We start from the raw sequence: 21983 nt of genomic DNA on the forward strand, positions 1-21983 counted from the left end.
CTGCTTTTGTGTGGACTTGTCTTGCCTTTAGCTCAGCAACCTCCCCTTACTCTGATGTTGCTTAGCTTGATATTAAGTGCATTTCCACTTCTCCAGTGCTTTGAGATCTCCCTGTCCTCCTAACATTCCTCGTTCTACCTGCAAGAATCCAGATAAATCTATCCCTCCCTCTGCGTGGGGCTCTATCCAGCCCTTACTGGTTTCAGTTTTCTTGCACCAGAATCATAGAACGCCAGGTTTGAAGGGACCTCAAGGATCATCTGGTTCAGCCTTTTTAGGATAGTTTAAATGAGATGGGCCAGCACCCTGTCAAGCTAAGCCTTGAACGTGCCCAGTGTACAGGAATCTCCTGCTTCCCTGGGGAGATTATTTTAATGTTTAACTGTTCTTGGTGAAAATTTTTCTTCAAGAATCCAATTGGAATCTCCTCAGGAGCAACTTATACCCATTAGCCCTTGGGGTTTTTTTTCCATGTGACTCCTTATAAAAAAAGTGTCTCTACCCTCTTAGTAAGCACCTTTTGTAGGTAATAAGGTCTTCCCTAATCCTTCTCCTCTCAAGACTGAACAAACCGATTTCACTCAGCCTTACTTTGTATGATAGGTTTTCTAGTTCTCTGATCATCTTAGTGGCCCTTCTCTGGACCCTCTCCAGCCTGTTTGCATCTTTTTGTATGGTGGGGACCTAAACTGAACACAGCACTCTAGGTGTGGGCTGACATGTGCTGAGCAGACTGGGATAATGACTTCTTTATCTCTGCGAATGATACCATTCTTGATGGACTCCAGCATCCTGCTGTCTGCCGCTGCTGCTGCAGCACGCTGTTCACTCGTATTGGGTCTGTTGTCCACTAAGACCCCCCCAGGTCCTTCTCCACAGAGCTGCTCTCCAGGGTTATGTATTCCCAGGCGCAAGGTCTTACACTTACCTTCATTGAGGTTCATAAGGTTCCTCCTAGCCCACCCTTCCAGCCTGCCTAGCTCTTCCTGGAGGGTATCTCTTCCCTCTGGAGTGTCGACTTCCCCCTTCAACATGGAGTCATCTGCCAACTTCATCAGGGCGTTCTTGTTCCCAACATCCAGGTCACTTATGAAGATATTACACAGCATCAGGCCCATTATCAATCCCTGGGGAACCTCTCCTGTGACTGGTTGCCAGTCTGAGAAATAACTATTTACCACTACCCTCCGAGTACTTGTTTCATTTGCCCCTTCCTGACATTTATCGTCTGTTGTTGTTGGGGTTTGGCTCAAAAGCTTGTCTTCAAAAAAGGAGAGGAAAGTAGCTTGAGGCCTTTCAGCCTGTTTTTGTACCTATTTGTGCCTTCTTACAGGCTAGAAGAGCAGAGTTTTCACTGTCACCTCTTCTTCCTCATGAATTTACATAGTTTCTGTTCTATTTTGTCCCCTTTATCTCAAATCAGAACTCTCTCTCCAGCAAACAAAACTGGAACAAAACCAGTACATGACTAAATGTGTGAAAAAAGCATGGCAGTTGGGTGCAGACCACCTGCAATTATTTTATCCCTCCTTGAATGCCAGCCCTAGGGCACCCTGAGCACGCTACATGGATTTACTTAACTGCTTTCTACCTTTCTTCAAAGCAGGGCAGCAATATTTTGTCTATCACCAGCATGTCATGAGGTGGAATGTCACCAGCTTGCTTTGAGACCCTCGTTAATTAAAGTAGTACAATCAGAATAGAGCCTTTTGTAGTGAGTATACAGTTTTCTTTGATTCATTCTGGTAGCAGAGCAGGCTCTCATGAAAGAGGTGGCAATAAAAAGAAAAAGAGAGGACATGCTGCCCTCATGAGGTGCCTGTTAGTAACTCCATGAGAAGTTAAAATAAAAGGCGTTTTGGGAAAGTGCCAAGTGGCAATGCCGAGAAACCACTGAAACCACTGAAGCCACTAAAACGAAGAGGAACGGCCTTGGAGGAGGAGGAGGCACAGATCAGAAATGGATGCATTACCCTCTACATCAATATTGTGTCAATTTATCCCAAGCAGCAGCGCCACATGGAATAACAAATGAATTTCTACAGTGCAAATCCTTCGAAGCTTCATGTTGTAAAATGATCTTCAGGAAAATGATGCTATTTGGCAACAGCTCAATTAAATGAGATTTTTTTCTCTGAAGAAAAATCCTCATAATCACAAAAATAAGCAATTTCCTGCCTACTTCTGCCAGGGGTTTTAGGAACCACTTTCTGCAGCTAAAAGCGCAGGAAGAAAAATACCAATGCAGAGCTTACTCTGCCTTACTTTGTGGTTATCTTTTATTCTTCTGGGCTGGGGGATTTGGGGGTGAGAATGTTTTAACAGGTTATAAAAGGCCATAAGAGAAGCCTGGTGGGAATCTGAACTGCCTCCATGGTGTGATCATTTACTTGTTCCCTGGTTTCTTCCAGATCTGAGCCTTGCTGGCTGTTCACACATTGGGAGTTTTTCCCCAAATAGTTGCAGGCTTTGCTCTGTGCTCTCTGTTGTGCTTTGATCAAAGTTACACAGTACAGGATGGCCCTCCCATCATGTTTGACTGAGCCAAATATTAATTCCTCTGCCAATATCTTATATCCCCATTGCATGTCATCCCAGACCTGCTCTAATTATTGGTTTCTTAATACAAATATTCCTGTCTCATAAACTCCTCCAAGACAAGCATCAGAAAGAGCAGGGCTAAATTTATTTCTGTTTTCCCACTCTAAGCAGCATGAATTTTGTGGAAACTAGTTCGGTTCTCCAAATATTAAGTTCTCTGGCCAGAGTTTGCCATAGACACTGATAGCTGTTGTCAAGGTGTAGCCAGTTTCCTCTACTGTCAGATGAACTTTTGCACTTCAAGCCGTAATGACAATGGAGCATGAAGAGCCATCGACCTCCATCCTGACCACAGGTTTATCCCCGACCATGTCACTGGGCTACTGAATGTCTTGAGACTTGTCTTGTTCGATGAACAGGTGGGCTAGGAAGTAGTATATAGCATATGCTATGCCAGAGGGACCTGGAAAAGCTGGAGAAGTGGGCCTATGTGAATTTCATGAGGTTCAACAAGGCCAAGTGCAAAGTCCTACACTTGGGTCGGGGCAATCTGCAGTTCCAATATGGGATGGGGGATGAGTGAGAGCTGCCCTACAGAGAAGGACTTGTGGGTGCTGATTGTTGAGAAGATCAACGTGAGCCAGCAATGTGCATTTGCAGTCCAAAAGGTCAACCGTATCCTGGGCTGCATCAAAAGAAGTGTGTCCAGCAGGTCAAGGGAGATGATTCTGCCCCTCTACTCCATTCTTGTGAGATCTCACCTGGAGTATTACGTCCAGTTCTGGAATCCTCACAATAAGAAGGATATGGTGCTGTTGGAACAGGTCCAGAGGAGGGCTACAAAGATGATCAGAGGGCTGGAGCACCTCTGCTGTGAGGACAAGCTGAGAGAGTTTAGGTTGTTCAGCCTGGAGAAGAGAAGGCTCTGAGGAAACCTTATAGCGACCTTCCAAGTAGCTGAAGGGAGCCTACAATAAAGCTGAGGAGGGACTTCTTACAAAGGCATGTAGTGATAAGACTAGGGGGAATTGCTTTAAATTGGAGGGGGGAAGATTTAGACTAGACATAAGGAGGAAATTCTCCATAATGAGGGTGGTGAGGCACTGGCACAAGTTGCCCAGGGAAGTTGTGGATGCTCCATCCCTGGAAGTGTTCAAGGCCAGGCTGGATGAGCCCTTTAGCAGCCTGATCTAGTGGGAGGTGTCCGTGTCCATGGCAGGGGGGTTGGAACTGGGTGATCTTTAATGTCCCTGCCAACCCAAACCATTCTATGATTCTATGATACAATCTTTGACCTTGATCAATCAGAAAGCATCTTTTGGCTCATTTACATGACCTCTCAATGTAGCCTCCAGTGAGAGTGAGTGACTGGTGATCACCACTTTGAGCTGGGTAGGTGTGATGGACCCCATATGCTGAAAGGTTACTGATCTGCTTTGGTGTGGATGGTCCTGTGCAGATTCAGTGTCTTGTGAACAAGCAGAAAGATGTAACAGATTTAATTTCTTCGATTTCTTTGACATAAAACATGCTTCAGTGGCTGATCTGAGGTTGTAGAAATTGCAGAGCAAAGAAGTTGCTTGTTGTCAGTTCCTTTTTCAGAGCAATTCCCTGTCTTCCTTTGAAGTTAGATACACTGAAATTTTATATTAAAGAACAATGACCCCACGAGAATACAGCATTTGACCTATTTCTGTGCCATATACTTAAGCTGTCAGAGGCTAACACTTCAGCTCAATGTATGATCTTATACATTTTTCTAATTCATTTCCCAACTCCTATAATTAAAAAATGCAACACAGAAGATGTAGACATGTTGTCATCAGTCCAAGAAGAAACATCAGTAGTAGATAAAGCATGATTGTTGGGACACAGAGTTCCAGAGGTGGCCCACTTTTACCAGCATACCTCTAGGACAGTCCGCAGAAAGATCATCATTGTGGTACACTAGCCAAGAGCTGTAATACTTATACCTGGTGCAATTCCAAAGCATTGAGTATTGATATGGCCTTCTCCTATAACTAGCTGAAAACTCTGGAAAAAAAATCTTGGAAAATACTATTCCTTGTCCCAAGCTGATTAATCTCTCTCCCCCCTTTTTTTCCCTTGCTCTGCCTTTTAGTTCATTGTATTGTTAAATATATTGGTTCAGCTGTCTTTGTTCACTTACAAACTTCACTTTATAGCTGGTCCAAAATAACATTTCCCCAACTGTTGCAACAGCAATCCAGAGGGCAAAACAGCACTTTGCCAAGCCTTATTAAGCAGAATGCAAGCGCTCCCTCTCTCAAACCTCACATATAGTCCTCACAAAGCCAAAACCTCCTGTGTTCAATGCAGACATGTCCCTGAGTAGACACAGCGGGGGCTCATGTCTTTAATCCCATAGGCCATATCCAGGAGGCCTTTTAAAACATCCTCATCCCAAACTATCTTGGCCTGATTCTGTCTTGTTTGTGAAACCTGGGAAGACCACAGCATGACTTTGTGGGGCAGCAGTTCTCTTTTACCACACTCAAAACATAATCCATCAAGAAACAGCTCATGTTGTTTCAAAACTGAGAAGCTTTTGTGAGGTTCTTTGAACATTTATTGAACCTGTTAAACTTTTTCCTGGTAGAAGCTTTTCTTTATGGCCACAGTGATGAGGTAATAACATCCTTCTGACGGCAGTTTTTATAACCCCCTGCCACTTGATCCCCCTCCAGCTCTTTTTAACAATAAGCGTTTGTTTGGATTTTTCAACAAGCTAATTCAAACAACAGCTAAACTGACTGCCAACCATTTCATAGGAGTAAACATGCTGAAATACCTTTTCCAAAGAAAGAAATTAGGTTCATGTATCAGGTTATGCTATAGCTCGTGGATGAGATTCCTGTAGCAAAAATGAGTGTAATGTCCTCAAAGTATCTTAGACGCATGCATCCATCATTCTCTGAAAATAAGGCAAGCAACAACAGATTTTAAAGGCAGCACTAAAAAAATCGGATTTACTATTAAAGAAAAACTTTCTAGGATAGTTGAGAAGGTTGGAAATGTTGGAACAGATTGAGTCCATCCCAGGTTGGTGAAAAATAAAAAGGTTGAAAAAAAAGTGTGTTAGGGCTAATACAGATACAACTACTGCTGTGGCATTCATTGCTAAACTGAGTTGCATCATGATGTCCTGGCCATTCGGTGAACCTCATCCCAAGCCAGCATGACTTGGTGAGGGTTTTTTTTGCAAACTCTCACCGTATAGCTGATCAAACCCCCACCAAAGGTGCTTAAATGTGATGCTGTGAAAAAGCCAAACTCAATAATCACTGGTAATTTGATTAGTAAGCAGGTATTCTTCATTAACTGGTGCAGGAGTACACAGAAGATAGTTCCACCTAATGTGTCCAAACATTGAGGCTCGTTACATGACTTTTATAGTGGTTAAACATACATATTCACATAGATTCTAGGAAATACCGGTTAAACGTACATATTCATATAGATTCTGGGAAATACTGGTTAGATTCCAGGAAATACTGGTTAAACATACATATCCATATAGATTCTGGGGAAACACGTTACATATTCATTATTTTTGTGAGAACTTATTATCATAGTTTATCACTCACTCTCTCGGTGTGGGCATCACAGTTTCTCTGTGTCTTCAGAAGGCTCTGGGTCTTTATCTTATCTCTTTCGTCATTGTGTGCTCTTGGTGAGCTCTGGTCTGTTCTTTGTTTCTACTGCAGAACTGTCCTTTTTCCTTTTAGCCAGCCCTGCTTAGGTGACTTGGAGCATCAGTCAGAGATAAGTTTCTTTAAGATACACAATACTTGATTACTTGCTTATTTCAACTAGTAAACAAGTAAAACTCCTGTTACAATCACATTCTTTCTAGCTGCAAGCTGGCCAAGATTTGCTTAAGCTTATTCTTATTATTCTTATTATTGCTTAAGCTAATTCATTACCTTAACATAATGATTTATTCCTTCCTTCAATTTAATCCGTTGACTTCACTGGATTTGCGATCAGCTTATCTTGTTTGGATGAATTCAGTCTACCAACATGTTTCTCAAGTTACTCTGAAAAAAAATCAGAAAAACAAACAACACCCTTTCCACCCAAACACGATATTTTAGTATATTGAAAGTTTCACAGAAATAATACATATATGTTTTAGAGCAATATGTTTTAAAGCACTAAGCATTTTCCCAGAAATTAGTTTTGCTTTATGGGCTGTTGGTCCATATTTTGCAATTGTGCTGTGAAGACTCTAACAAGGGAAGTGCACTGGAGCCAAATGCTGAAGTCCACATAGAAAAAAAAAAACACTCAGTGAGTAAAGAAATCAACAAAATCACCAATTACTTCTTGTACAGTTTAATTGGTGTGGGAATAAAGCTGGCTTGTAAAGGCTGAAGTAGGCATCACCTTGTTCTGAAATACTGCTGCTGCTCACCTTCATGACTATCTCATTTAAAATATATTTTTTTCTCCCATCTCATTTTAAATATATATTTGGGTCTGAGAAGGAAGTTTATTCCATGCAATTAATAGCTCAGCTAAGCACCAGGATAATAATAGACTTTCTAAGCATCATTTGCACTCCAAAGTGGAGGAATCCCCTTCCATGTCCTCCATGGAAATTGTCTCTAATTGTTGTGAGCTGACTTGAAGGTGTCTCCTACTGAATGGGGATCTCCTCTGTGCTTATAATCTGATCAGAACAGCTTGATGGTATATAAAAAATACAGTGCAATCTCACTATCTGAGGTAGGATTTACCTATATTGGGAGACTCAGAAAACACAATAAATTTTATTAATGAAGCCAATTAACAAAATTATTTATGCAGCTGACAGTAATGGTGAAGTGCAAACACTGGCCAATTTGGTTGCAAATTAATAAACTCCTCTTGTAATTCCAGAAGGTTACATTTTCAGCATTTTTCTGAATATCTTCATGCAAACCTGTACTTTTACAGTACCAGCTCATATCTTAATGGATATTCGGCTGACACTCACAGACATATATTGGTTTCAATTCAAAGCCAAGGAAGGGGCTTTACAGCAAAAAGATCTGAGCTCCATTGCACTTTTCGCTGTGAGCTTCTGGTGAATTGCATTGGGATGACTAGAAAGTCTTAGGTAGCTGCAAGTGTCTTACAGCAACTTAAAACAGCCTCTGGGAATGGAGCAAATATATTCGCCTCCTAGAAATATGGACACTTAGAAATACCTTGGATATCGAAGGGTTCAGGGTTTGGCATCCACAAACCCAGTCTCTTCTGTTAGTCTCTGTTGCTTGAGCTTGATCTCTCCAAAGGCAAAGCTAAACAAGTTCTTTTAACCCCACATCTGTTTCTGTAAATTACATTATTTAATAGGTATTCAGTTGCAAAACTTATTTTTTTCCTCTTCTTTAAATAGCTCACGAATTTAAAATATTTAGCTTTGTGTTTGGAATCCTTCCATCCATCAGTGAAGTATGTTTGCTTGTTTGAGTGATTTTGCAATGACCTCATATCCCAATAACAAGCACATTTGACCCGATGTATGGCAGAAATAGGAATTACCACTAGCCACAAGGTCATTGCTTCCTTTCCCAATGCTTCCAGCATGCCAAAACTTGCAATAAAATCTATTAAATAATCTCTGTAATGACCTGCAGGCAATATATCTCCACCACATGTCATTTGAAAGGATACTAGCCTATGTGTCCCAAATACAGCCACCAGCAAAAAGAGCACTGGTATATTAGTGCTCCAAGAAATGGCATGTGAGTTTGTAAACAGCATTTCTCACAATTTCTAAGTGGTATTTCATCCAGCATTCTCAATGTCTTTATTTTTTTTAAATGCTTTATTCTTTAAGATAGTTCACGCTATTTTGTTAAAATCACATTTTGAAATTCTGTTACTTATAATTTAAATTATTTTCTTGCCTTGCTTTAAAAAAAAAAAAATGTCCAGAAGAAACTGCTTCTGGCTTTCCGTAAGGTCAAACTAAGGAGCTTTTGGTGTGTTTAGGCCACATGAGAACACAAGACATGTTCAGTAAATCAGATGATGTTTTGAAAACTCCTTTTATTCCCATTTGCCTGTTGGATTCACTTGGAGAAAACTGAAGATCATAGAATCATAGAATGGTCTGAGCTGGAAGAAACCTTTCAAGGTCACCTAGTCCAACTGCCCTGCCATAAGCAGTGACATCTTCAACGAAATCAGGTTGCTCAGAGCCACCTCCAACCCCTTGATTTCCAGGGGTGAGGCATCCACAACTTCTCTGGGCAAACTGTGCCAGTGTTTAACCACCCTCACAGTAAAGAATTTCTTCCTTATGTCTAATCTAAATCTGCCCTCTTTCAGCTTAAAACCATTACCCTTCATCTTATCACAACACTCCCAGATAAAAAGTCCCTCCCTGTCTTTTCTGTGAGGCCCCTTTTAAGAACTGGAAGGCTGCAGAAAGGTCTCCTTGGAGCCTTCTCCAAGCTGAACAATCTCAGCTCTTTTAGTCTTTCCTCACAGGAGAAATGTTCCAGCTCTCTGACAATTTTTGGGGCCCCCCTCTGTACCAGCTCCAACAGATCCGTGTCTTACCTGTGCTGAGGACCACAGAACTGGACACAATACTCCAGATGAGGTCTCACCAGAGGGGAGTAGTGGGGCAGAATCACCTCCCTTAACCTGCTGACCACATTGCTTTTAAAGTAGCCCAGAATATGTTTGACCTTCTGGGCTGCAAGCACACGTTGCCAGCTCATGTCCAGCTTTTCACCCACCAGTACCCCTAGTCCTTCTCTGCAGGGCTGCTCTCAATCTCTTTGTCCTCCTTCCTTCATCTGGGTCCCTCTGGATGTCATCTCTTCCCACTAGAGTACGAGCCTTATCACTGAACTTGGGCAGATGTGTAGTTGATGGTGGTAGGAGTGCTGTGTGCATCCACGTACTCACTGCAGCTACAGGAATTTAATCTTTTATTATAATCAGCTGCAGGAAAATCCACTGGGATGTAATAAAGGTCATGCTGTGATCTTCAAAATGAGGTAGACAAATAACACTTGCCCTTTTTATGTGGTAAAAAAAAAATCAAATGAAAATTTCCTAGGGCATTGGCAAATTACATAGGGTCGCACATAATACCACGTATACAGCTGAGATTGGCAATACTGGTCCAGCACTTCTGGTCCAAGCGACTGTTCATAAAACAGGGATAAAAGAAGCCACTCCCTGGCTGCAGCTTGCAAATACTCTGGTTAAAACAATTCATGAATCCTTATTAATTAACTCATTATTCTAAGCCCAAAAGGATTTTTTTTTTTCAAATCAGACACAATCTGGGTTATTAAATGACTCTCATCAGGTTGAAAGGTGATGGGGTGAACTATGCAAGGGATGGACTCAACCTCTCAAAGCTGATGAAAATCGAATGTAAAACTGATGAAAATCAAATATAAACCTGAAACCTTATAGAATCACAGAATAGTTTGGGTTGGAAGCGACCTTAAAGACCAACTAGTTCCAACTTCCCTGCCATGGGCAGGGACATTTCCCGCTTGATCAGGCTTATCCCTAGAAACTTCTCATTTTATAATGCTCTTGCAAATAGCTCTTTGCCATGTTAAGCTAGCAAAAAGCAAGGTTAAGTCTGAAATTTAGAATATGAGGCCAAAACCTTAGCTAGCATGAGCTGGAAATCCGCAGGGACTTCTTTGGAGCTATATCAGTTCCTCTTGATAAAAAATCATTAATAAATTAACATGAGATTTGGGGGTCATATTTGAATATTCCTCTGGGGAAAATTTTGCTTTTTAGTCCCTGAATTATGGGTTAGAGCTCTTGGTCTACATTAAGCAGCAAATTAAATGCTATCTCCATATACAGGGCATACAGGCTGCTATGTTAAATAACTTATTTGACTCTTCTGAACTTCAGTATTTTAAGAAAGTTTTGATATAGCCCTCTGTGCCTGTGAAAATGAAGAGAAATAGGAAAATCCTGTTATGGTAGTGTCGTATGGGCTTTAAACTCACCAAATCAGCGTGAGTCAGAGAAAAGTCATGTATCATCCAAGAAATGATTTTTTTTTTTTCTTAAATTTTTTTTTCTTTCTTTGATGTTTCAGGCAAACAAGCAGTGGTATCTTCATGCTGTTTCCATAAACTGCTTTTAGTGATTTATCTCTAGGAATAACTGTTCTTACAACTGTGATCCTCTCTAATTTTATGTAAAATTCTGAGCAGGATTTAGTTTTGTTCACTGGAGGAAGCGTATCTAAAGAGTTTCAGGTTCATAACGCATTCCCGTATCTAATGATTTTATGATAATTTTTGTCACTCCAAGTGCATTTTTCACATCTTGGACAAAAAAAACCCTCTCAAATTTCATTGTAAAAAGCAAGTTTGGATGCTCCAAGGGGAAGATGAGAAGTTCAAAAGTATTACAATGAGCCAGAAACCAGGAGGTGAATCAAACTGATATAACAAGTCTAAAATTACTATGTTTGAACCTCTTGATCTCCACAACGTGGCTCAGGAGCCTGCCTGACGGAAAAAGATGTGCACTTTGCTACTGAAAATACTGAAATAGTAGAGTTTTTTTTTTCATAAGAAGAGAAAATGGAGACGCACTGATTCTCAGAGCTTCCAAAAAAAAAGGCACTGTGTTGCAATAAGTCCTAATCAGAGAGAGCAACATCCAGAACTCAAGCACAACTCCAGGCTCACAGGCTCAATGACTGAAACTTAAGCTCAAGGCAAAGAAATTTTTAGGCAACCACATATAGAATCACACAACTTGGTAAAAAAAGTCCATTCCCCCATGTCCTTGTGTGTGTGAAACAGGGAATTACCTCAAGAGAGAGTTTGGCAGCTCCGTTTTCCGCTCTTAGGAAATACTTTGGAGAAAGGCAAACTGTGGCAATTGGCTGTAAGGGAAAAAGAGGAATGAAAGATGGCGACTACTGCAAGGATAGCCATCAAACTCCAGAAAACTTGACTTTCCACTTCATTTTTCATTAATCTTCCCCTTTTTTCCCCTAGTTTTAATGAGTTCACTATTCAATATCCAATTGATATTGACTAATGCAGGAGAATGAAGGCTTGCTGGTCCTCCAGTGGAAAAGCTCCACTAATGCAGGAGAATGAAGGCTTGCTGGTCCTCCAGTGGAGAAGCTCTCAGTGGTGTGGAAGCTGTTGAGGACAAGAAGATAAAAGAAGAGGAGGACAAGAGGACAGGAGGAAAGGAAGACAGGAGGAGAAGAGAAGAGGAGGACAGGACTTTCCAGCATTGCACGTGATGCTCAACCCTTCCAGCCTGGCGTGAACAGGCATTTCCAGTGTTGCTGCTGGGGTGGCGGGACGAGTGTTCCTGACAGTGCAGAGACGGGTGTTTCTTTCCACACGGACTGTGTTGGTCCTTGGCAGTGAGATGGGGATGAGCGTCTCTAGTGCGGCTGCCTACAATGGCCAGGCACTTCAGGGCACGGTGTGGATGAGTGGCCCCAGCAGGGTGAGGGGACAGGATTGGCGTTCCCGGTGCTGCGTGGTATGTAGGGATTGTAAGGATGGTGCCACCCTGGTGGGGATGGTCTTTCTGGCCAGGATGGATGTAACCTGCGTGGGGTGGGATGGCAGTGGGTGCTGGGGAGATGGTTGCGTTGGGTGGTCCTGGCATGTATTGTCATTAGGGTTGGCCTGATGTGGGGTGGCACCATGTGGGGTGAGACGGTGTGTGGTGGGGTGGTTTGGGCCAGTGTGATGTGGGGCTGGTGGATGCAATGTGGGGCAGGCTGCTGTGAGGTGGGGCAGTTGGATGTGATGTGGGGCTGATGGATGCAATGTGGGGCAGGCTGGTGTGATGTGGGCTGGTGGATACAATGTGCGGGAGATGGATGTGGTGTGGGGCTGGTGAATTCATTGTGGGGCTGGTGGGTGCCATGTGGGGCAGGCTGGTCTGATGTGGGGTAGGTGGGTGCCATGTAGGGCAGGTGGATACCATGTGGGGTGGGTTTGCATGATGTGGGGCTGGTGGGTGCCATGTGGGGCAGGCTGGTCTGATGTGGGGTAGGTGGGTGCCATGTAGGGCAGGTGGATACCATGTGAGGCGGGTGTGTATGATGTGGGGCTGATGGATACCATCTCGGGTGAGTTCGTATGACGTGGGGCTGGTGGATACCATGTGGAGTGAGTTTCTACGATGTGGGGCAGGTGGGTGCCATGTGCGGCGGGCTGGACGCCGTGTACGGCAACTGTGATGTGAGTCACGTGACCTGATGTGCCACGAGAGCCCCGCCCCTCAGCACGGCCGGAGCCGCTCCCCGTTGCCATGGCAACACCGCCCCCCACCCAGCAAAATATTTTCGCCTCACCACGTGACATAAACAGCTCCCGCGCACGTGACGTGGGCCGCGGATTGTCAATCAAATCCCGCGTTGGCCAATCAGCAGCCACGCCTTTGGGCGCCGTCCCGACCCCGGAAGCCCGCGCTCCAATCGGCCCCGGCTCGCGCTCCGGCGGTTGGACGGCGTCGGCGGAGCGCCGCACTGATTGGCGCCGCTCGCAGCCAATGGGCGCGCTCGAGATCCCGCCCCCGCGCGGCGCGGACCAATGAGCAAGCGGCGCCGTGCCCCGGCCCCGCCCCCGCGCCCGCCCCCCGGCACTGCGGTAATATGGCTCCGTAGCGTGCGGCCCGGGCCGGCGCCGCCGCCGCCGCCATTAACCCCTGCGTGTCCGCGGCGCCCCGGCCCCGCCGCCAGGATGAGCTCGGCCGCCGGCCCCGCGGCCTTAGCCCCGGGCTCCGCCACCCGGGCCTTGCACGTGGAGCTGCCCTCGCAGCAAGTACGGGCGGGCCTGGGGGGTGGAGGGCACCCGGGGTGAAGGAGGGGTTCCCTGGGGTGTGGGGCACCCTGGGGTGAAATGAGGTGTCCCCTGAGAAATGGGGTGTCTCGAGGTGTAGGGTGTCCTAAGGCGAAGAGAGCCTTTCCCTGGGGTGAGGGATATCCTGTGGAGAAAGGGGGTGCGCCCTGAGCCGTGGGGTATCTTGGAGTGAAGGGAAGGGCTCCTTGAGGTGGGAGGTATCTTGGGGTGAAAGGGGGAGCTCCCCGAGGTGTTGGGTGCTCTAATGGACAGGGGGTGGTTTCTGAGGTTTGGGCAGACCTAAGCTGAAGAAAGAGGGGTTGTTCCCTGAGCTGTGGGGTGCATCCTGAGAAATGGGGTGCCTTGAGGTGTGTGGGTGCTCCCTGAGGTGTGGGGTACCCCGAGGTGAAGAGCGGTGCTCTTTGAGGTGAAGGGGTTGTTCCCCGAGGTGTGGGATACTCTAAAGTGAAGGGAGCTGCCCTCTGAACTGTGTAGTGCCCTGAGATGTGGGGGTGCTCCCGAAGCTATGGGGTATCTTGGGGTGAAGGTAGGTGCCCCTTGAGGTGGGAGGTATCTTGAGGCAAAAGGAGGTGCTCCCTGAGGTGAATGTACCCCAAGGTGGCGAGGGGTGGTCCCTGAGGTGAATGGATTTGCTCCCCAAGACGTGGAATACTTTGAGGTGAAGGGAGGTGCTTCCTGAGGTTTGGGCTGACCTAAGCTGAAGAAAGAGGGGGATGTTCCCAGAGATGTGGGGTTGTTCCCTGCAAAATGAGATGCCCTGAGGTGTGGGGTACCCTGGGTTGAAGAGGGGTGCACCCTCAGTTGTAGGATGCACTGAGGTGATGGGGGTGCTCCCTGAGCTGCGGAGTACCCTGAGGTGTGAGGGGGGGCTCCCTGAGGTCTGGGGTATTTTGGGGTGAAGATGGGTGTGCTCCTTGAGGAGGGAGGTATCTTGGGGTGAAAGGAGGTGCTCGCTGAGGTGTGGGATTCTTCGAGGTGAAGGGAGGTGCTTTCCGAGGTTTGGGCTAACTTAAGCTGAAGAAAGAGGGGTGTGTTTTCTGAGATGTGAGGGTGCTTCCTGAGATGTGGGGTACTGTGGGGTGAATCATAGAATCATTAGGTTGGAAAGGACCCACTGGATTATCGAGTCCAACCATTCCTAACAATCCCTAAACCATGCTCCTCAGCACCTCTTCCACCTGTCCTTTAAACACCTCCAGGGAAGATGACTCAACCACCTCCCTGGGCAGCCTGTTCCAGAGCTCAATGACCCTTTCCGAGAAAAATTTTTCACTGATGTCCAGCTGGAACCTCCCCTGGTGGAGCTTCAGGCCATTCCCCTTTGTCCTGTCCCCTGTCACTTGGGAGAAAAGGCCAGCTCCTTCCTCTCCACAACCTCCTTTCAGGTAGTTGTAGAGAGCAATAAGGTCTCCCCTTGGCCTCCTCAAAGATGGGGGCTCCTTGAGGTGAGAGGTGTCCTGGTGTGAAAGGAGGTGCTCCCTGAGATGTAGGGTACACTGAGGTGATGGGGGTGCTCTCTGAAGTGTGGGGTACCCCACAGTGAAGAGGGGTGCTTCCTGAGGTTTGGGCTGACCTAAGCAGAAGAAAGTGGGGGTGTTCCCTGAGGTGTGGAGTGCACTGTGGGGTGTATGTGTGTGTGTTCCCTGAGGTGTAAGGGAGTATTCCTTGAGGTGCAAGGATGTCCAAGTCAGATTCCTGAGGTGATGGAAGGAAGGTCCCTGAGATGAGGGGATTTTGGCACCCTTCTTTTTGGCTGGTAGGAAAGTGAGGGGGGTGAGGTCCCCTTTGCATGGAGGCAGGGGTCAGTACCCCTCTCCTCCTAGTACTTGGGAGTCAAGACGGGGGTGTAGGTGTCCCCTCTCACTGAGAGGCTGCTGCTGTGCCCATAGAGGTTCTGGGTACAAACTGAAGCTGGGAATTGCAGCACAGACAACACCCAGATAAACTGGCTTTAAGCATGGGTACCTGATGGGGCAGGAGCTGCTGGTGTGCCCCCTTCTCTCTTGCTGTCTCTTTTAACAGGGTTGGGGATGAGCATGGATAAAATGTACTGTATATTCAGAAAAGTGGTGAAATGTTCCCTCCCCATCACATCCTTCCTTCAGCTGACTCTGTTTTTGCTGTTTGGTGATAGCTGGCTTTTGGTTTACTGGGCAACCGTTCCATGTTTTAATTTTGGAGACCACTAGGAGCAAGGTTAAGTGAGGAAGGCCAGGCTCTGCATGAGGGTTTAGCAATCCATATCAAATGAAGTTTGTGCCCTTTTCCCCTCTTGCATGCAGTGGCGTTTATTGTATGGGTCTTATCAACTTAAGTAGTGGTGGTAGAGAGGGGAATAATTGCTTAGTGCAGGCATAATTTTCTTTAGAAATACTGTAAGATGCGAGTCTGCACTGGAGTTTTGGTTTGTTGCCTGGTGCAGGTGACGTTACTAAGAAGTAGAAACATGACCTGAGTTACTTGAACTACATGCTTCCAGGTGTGAAAACAAAGAGTTACTAGAGAAGAATCAATAAATATCAATTTGTGATGAAGTTGTAACTGTTCCTTGGATAAACCTTATTTACCAGACATTTGCTTAGGGGCAGAGGGAGAGAATGAGATGGCTTTTGGCCACCAGAGCCTTGCAAGCATGGACTTCAATTTGAAAGCAAGTACTTATTCTAAAATGTGGGCCTGTTTCGTTATTGAACATAAATATAAGCACTGCTTTAGATGAACTTCCCAGGGAGCTGTGGATCTTTCAGGAGCTCAAGTATGGCCTTCTCCCTGATGAATTATTGGTTTTATTCTTTCCTAGGCTTGTGCAAGAACCAACTGAATCCTGAAGGGGGAAGCCTTAATTATTAGTCATTGGACTTAATTTGTGAAAGTGAGACCAAAACATAGTCTTTTTTTTCTAGGAGCAGAAACTTTTGTAGGAGTTTATAGCGGCAGGAACTTAATCATCAGTTACAGGTTGTACCAGTCGAGTAAATATTTAATTTAAGTTATGTAGGATGCTTGTATGTGTGCTGAAAAAATGTTAATTATAGCAAGTGTAAGTCTGTGGCAAAGTCTGAGGTATTGCTTTGCTGTGTGCTCTGCAAATAAGGACCATGTGCTGAGGCATCTGTGTCATGTGTTGGTGCTTTTAGTCAAATCAAGAATCTCTGAAACTACAGTTGGATACACTGATAACAAATAATTGTCTTTAAATGTATTATCTGATCTTAAGAGTCTTAGTGAATTGCAAGATACCTTATCTCGAAGGAGTTATCATCCTGGAGGTATTTTAATGCAGAATCATGAAAAAAAATGGAAAAGACATTCCATTCTCTTGTATAGTGGTGCTATGTTACACAAGGAAGTTGTTTTCTACCTGCACAGAAATCAACTTGGTGATTTGTTTTAGTAGGCAGTTTTCTCTGGAACAAGCAGTGCTGCATTTTTTGACTGTAAGGATGAGAGTAAGATGGTCTGAGTCACGGCTATAAATGACTCTTAAAGACCAAATTCTAAAATGTGACCTTAAGATGAGCACTTTTAATGACTGAAGTGACTTTTTAATACTGAAATGTTGAAGGTATTATTTGGGTTTAGTCTAAATTTAATTGTGCCAGTGAAATTCACATTGATTAGAAAACAAAGCTTCTGATACTGGCACATTTGCAAGAGTGAAAAGTCGTATCCAAAATCTTTTCCTAGCACGACCAAGTTTGTGCCAGACTGACTAACCTGTTTTTGAACGTGTTTGTGGCAGGATGACCTGACTTAAAGCCTTTTGCTGTTGTATTCCACAGTTTAAGTGGGAGAAATAGAGAATATGGCTGTAAAGAAATACATCTGGTTAAGCATAAAATTCCGGTTTGTATCCCTAAGTAATTGTGCCAAGATGCCGTTTTCTTTTGCTGGAAGAGAGAGTCTAACAGAACTGAAAATGTGTCCCTTTAAAAGCGGAGACTCTTTAGCATTATCTTTTCCTATCTGCTTGATGCAAGAAAGCCAGGAGTGTCATAATGACTTACTGATTTCTAAATGCTCAAACCAGACTTCTTGCTCATGTCATTATAAGCAGTTCAAAGTAATGGGGGGTAGGGGTGACAAACTTTTCAGGCTCTTACGCTATAGATGGAAGGGGCTGGACAAAAAAATAGTCTTAAGATAGAGAGCCGGTCATGCAGCAGTCAAATGATCTGTTAAATGTTACTGTGCTAATCGCTAACCAAAACAGATGTCATGTGTGGTTGCCTATAGACAGGAAAGCACGACTTCATGGACTCCAGAACCAGTCGGTGCCTTCAGTACTTCAAACTTCTTGCTGAAATTCCAAAGCTTTTACTATCAATCCCAGCATTAGAGAGACTGAAGCTTTTAATGAATGGTGAGGTAGTTTGCAGACCTGCGAAGCTTGAACTTCAGCTGCGTGTACTTCTGTACAATCAGCTATACTGATGCACAGTTTTTAGTGAGTGATGAGGGAGTTTTAAGGAAGAAAAAGAACGCATACCTTCTAAAAGCGAATGATTGCCAGTTGGTCTGTGATTCAAGGCATTCATTCAGATCCATGTCTGTAGACTGATGCATTTTAGGCTGGAGAAGAGGAGGCTGAGGGAAGGCCATATTACTCTCTACAACTACCTGAAAGGTTGTGGAGAGGAGGGCGCTGGCCTTTTCTCCCAAGTGACAGGGGACAGGACAAAGGGGAATGGCCTGAAGTTCCGCCAGAGGAGGTTCAGGCTGGATATCAGTAAAAAATTCTTCACAGAAAGAGTCATCGGGCACTGGAACAGGCTGCCCATGGAGGTGGTCGAGTTGCCTTCCCTGGAGGTGTTTAAGGAAGGGGTGGATGAAGTGCTTAGGGACGTGGTTTAAGGGAGTGTTAGGAATGATTGGACTAGATGATCCAGTGGGTCCTTTCCAGCCTGGTGATTCTATGATCCCTTTTGTCTAGATGGCCCATCAGAGCATGAATAAACTATAAGTGTATTTGATTTTAGTTTTGAGTGGAGCAGAGGAGGATCCCTCAGAAGCCATGGCTAGAACCATTTTAGAAAATGATAAAAATGTCTTTGTTGTGGTAGATGACAGAAGAAAAGTGAATAAAACCCGATGGGATTCCAGTGAAGCAGTTAAATACCAAGTCATATATGTAACAGCTTAGTGCTTCTGTGACTCATGTGATTGTAAAGAGTATTTCAACAACTTGTTTCCAAGTGGTTTGACTGTACGTCAACCACAGGGAAAATGCTTATCAACCATTTGCATCTCTGCCACTAGTACTTGGTAGTTGTGAGCTGAGAAATCTGCTTTGCTCATGTTGCTAAATTCCACTGGCCTCATTGATGATCAACTGCAAGAAGCTTTCTTCTGAAGATCACCTGTGGCTTACTATAAATTATAGGAGGAAACCAATGTGAGATGTTTAGACTGTAATGAGGGAAAGCAAGCTAGATGCTGTAGATACTAGGGGATATGCTAGGAACTATACACAGAGGTTTTTCTTTTCCACCAGAGGTTTTAGTTACAGTTAAGTGTCAGTCAGTCATGTTTCAGTATGTCCCCTGTAGTGATGTCCGAGGTGGGTTTCCAAGACAAGGGGCTCAAAGACTGTGAATGTATTGTGTGGGAGAGTGTGTATGAGTGTATGAGGGAGTTAGATCTGTTCTGGTGAATATGGATGTGGTGATAAGAAGAGAAGGGGTTAACTGTGCCACTGTGCACTGCTGTGAATAGTGTTAGACCAAAATCTAGGTGACTGAATGTCTTCTGTGTCTTTTAGTTCATAGAGGTCTCCTGTCAGATTGTGAAAGTTACTGTGGAAAGGAGCAGCAACGCATGTTCAGCCACAGATGTCAGAAGCAGGTGTTCAGGACAGAGCAAACGGTTATTGAAACTTCCGAAGGGCACTCTGTAACCTTCATGCACTTTAAGACTGAGAATCATGAGGAACCAGTTGAAGTTTGATGAATTTTTAGGAGTCGGAGAGCAATGCTTAGTGATAATGACTCCCATGGCATCAATACTAGCTTAACTCTGGGAGCAGTTTAGCTCAAATAGTGCGGGACGGAGATTTGAGATAAGGGAAAGGGACTGGAACTGATTCCATGATGAGCCATGTGAGGCTTCCTTGTTAGTTTCAGTAAGCTGCAGAGCATCACATTTGGTTATATTCGGTTCTGATACAGACTTGTCAGACTAGATGCATGTGGGTTTCATGAAACTTATTAGCATTTCCAGTGGCTGTGTAAAAGTATCATATAGCCATGCTGTGTTTTTTCCCATCCCACTACTGCTCCATCAATGGGTTTATCCATGTCCTAAACCTGTTAGACAGGGAAGGGTCCTTTGTTTTCAGTACTGAAGATGAAACTCTGGAGCAGACCTCTAAGTGGTAGGAAGAAAATCCTCCAAAATCTAGTTTGAACATGAAACTGTGCTGTACAGCTTACATTCTATGAACTGGTTGCCTGTAACAAATAGATTGAATGCAAAGATTTATACTTTATTCCACAATCTTTCCTGTAAAGAAATATGAAGTTGCTGATGAGACCTGCATATCTCATTGGTGGCAACAGAAGTCAAGATTCCATTCATTATGGAGCAATTTCTTGTGCAAGGAATTTTACGTTGGGCTACATTTACAGAAATGATACGTACTAAACATATATCAATCTTCTGGGATTTTAGTGTATGTTTTAGAAACGTGAGTTTCAGAAGTTTGCATTGCTGCCCTGTTTGAACTCAGGGTGTAAAGGAATGAAAGTCATGTATGAAGTGAGCTTTAAAGCAAAGGATGTTTTTTCTTTTCCAAGTGCTTCTGGAAAGAACTGCCGGGGGACAGTATGACAATCCAGTGTAGTCCAGTACTGTGGATGTATGTTTAGGCACTTGAGGTGATCGAAGTGAGTGGTAGAAGCAAGATGAGAAGCATATGGGTGAATTAGAACAAGGCTGAAATTTCATAGTGACTTTCTTTAAAGACATATGGAAAAACTTGGGTAACATATCAGAAAGAGCTAATTAAAAGTGAGCTGGCAAATGATTTTGAGAGGACTTGGATGTTGGAGAAGTGAAGAAAGCTACTATATATGGGCTGAGGGGTATGTTGTACTGTTTTTTCAATTAAAACATTGTGAAAAAGGCATCTTTGAAATAGTTTTATATTGCTATTGTTATATATTCCACTGAGTAATATGAAAACAAAGACTGACTCTTAAATATTTTTACTTCCTCTTTCCTGCTAAATATGCTGAGAGAAATCAGAATAGCGGATGGAAAGTGTATTTGAATATTGCTTTCACTTCTCTTTGACATGCACTGTCTTGAAACACTGAGTGAAGAGGGAAGTGTTACTCCAGTAAAACACCACAATGAGAGCGTTGCCCTAGTGATCTTTTTCAGTTGTATCCACATCCAGCTGTATCAGTGTCTGGTGTTTGTGAGAAATAATTTGGAGGAAATAGTTGTTAAAGTTACTATAAATTGTAATTGTAACCTGAAAGATTTTTTTGCTAATCTAGAGCTGGATTTTTTCTCTCTACAATGTACTTTTTTTTTTCCCCCCTAAGGAATGCAAGTGTGTTTTGCTGACTGGATGATCTCTAGACAGAGACCAATCTGTTAGAGGCTGTAGTAAATCAGTTTTGATGCTTTATCCAGGAGATAGAGGGGCTTAGGGAATATTCTTAATTGTCTGAAGGAAGGGTCTTGGTAGCTGGTAACTAAAGACTCATTCCTTTATGAAGAGAGGCTTACTGGTCTGTCCTTGTCTTGTCATCCAGGAATGAACATGATAAACATTGATATGCTTCAGGCTATTAATCAGCATATGTTGTTTGCTTGTGCAACTTGGTGCCTACTTAAAATCTAATGGTTCTTTAAGGTCAAAAGTTCCTCCTCTCTCTGCATGGATTTTGTTGACGCTTTATTCCATAAGGCAGTGTGCACTTTTTGGGCTCTTCCTTCTGAGCATCATCTAGTTTTCCATTGCTAACTGGTATTCCCAGGTCATTCCCATAGCTAATATGGACTAATGCTTTCTTGTGCAAGGTGACTTAAGCACTTAAGGGACTTCTCTAAGCTGCAACAGTGCGTTATTAGTGAGGTGGGACTTTCACCCTGGTACTCTCTTTTCTGCCCCATGGCATAGTTCTCATGTTATATTAAAGAAGCTTGTTGTGGTTTTGTTCTTTCATCTTGCAAGTGAGTGAGTATCGGAGGGAAGCATCAGCAGGAAAAGATGGTATTTTCTTGTTGCTGCTTCTTAAAGGTCTTGGTCAAAGATGGAAAGACTGTACATTTAATTACGTGTTATGTGTATCTTTAATACATACCTTGCAAGAGGAGCTTTGTCTGGCCAGCAGTCAGTGCTTGTAAGATTTTTCTTAACCACAGTTTAGAGCAATTTTTTAGGTTGTGCTGACAGTTTTTATTCTTCAGAGTTGTGGTGTTTACCTGTTCACTTGGTCTGCCGCTCTTGATGCTGTAGTGGCTACGACCAAACACAGCCATTGAAACAATGCACAGATAGAACTTCATTTGCCTAAGTCCCTGCATGGGCCTATGATTTTGCTTTTGAACCCTTCCTGCTAATACTACATTTAA

The 21983-nt window shown here is 43.9% G+C and overlaps 1 protein-coding gene across 2 annotated transcripts in view; it reads left to right on the forward strand.

The window, feature by feature from the left end:
* Positions 1-13167: 13167 nt before the first annotated feature.
* UVRAG (UV radiation resistance associated) overlaps positions 13168-21983 on the forward strand; it is a 99504-nt gene continuing 90688 nt past the window's right edge. For both annotated transcript variants that reach the window (XM_009566423.2, XM_054085909.1), the window contains exon 1: positions 13168-13358. In XM_009566423.2, coding sequence (XP_009564718.2) covers positions 13278-13358 — 81 coding nt within the window. In that variant the 5' untranslated portion in view covers positions 13168-13277. The remainder of the gene's footprint in view (positions 13359-21983) is intronic.

The sequence above is a fragment of the Cuculus canorus genome, chromosome 1 (genome assembly GCF_017976375.1).
Source record: "Cuculus canorus isolate bCucCan1 chromosome 1, bCucCan1.pri, whole genome shotgun sequence".
NCBI classification, from domain to species: Eukaryota; Metazoa; Chordata; class Aves; order Cuculiformes; family Cuculidae; genus Cuculus; species Cuculus canorus.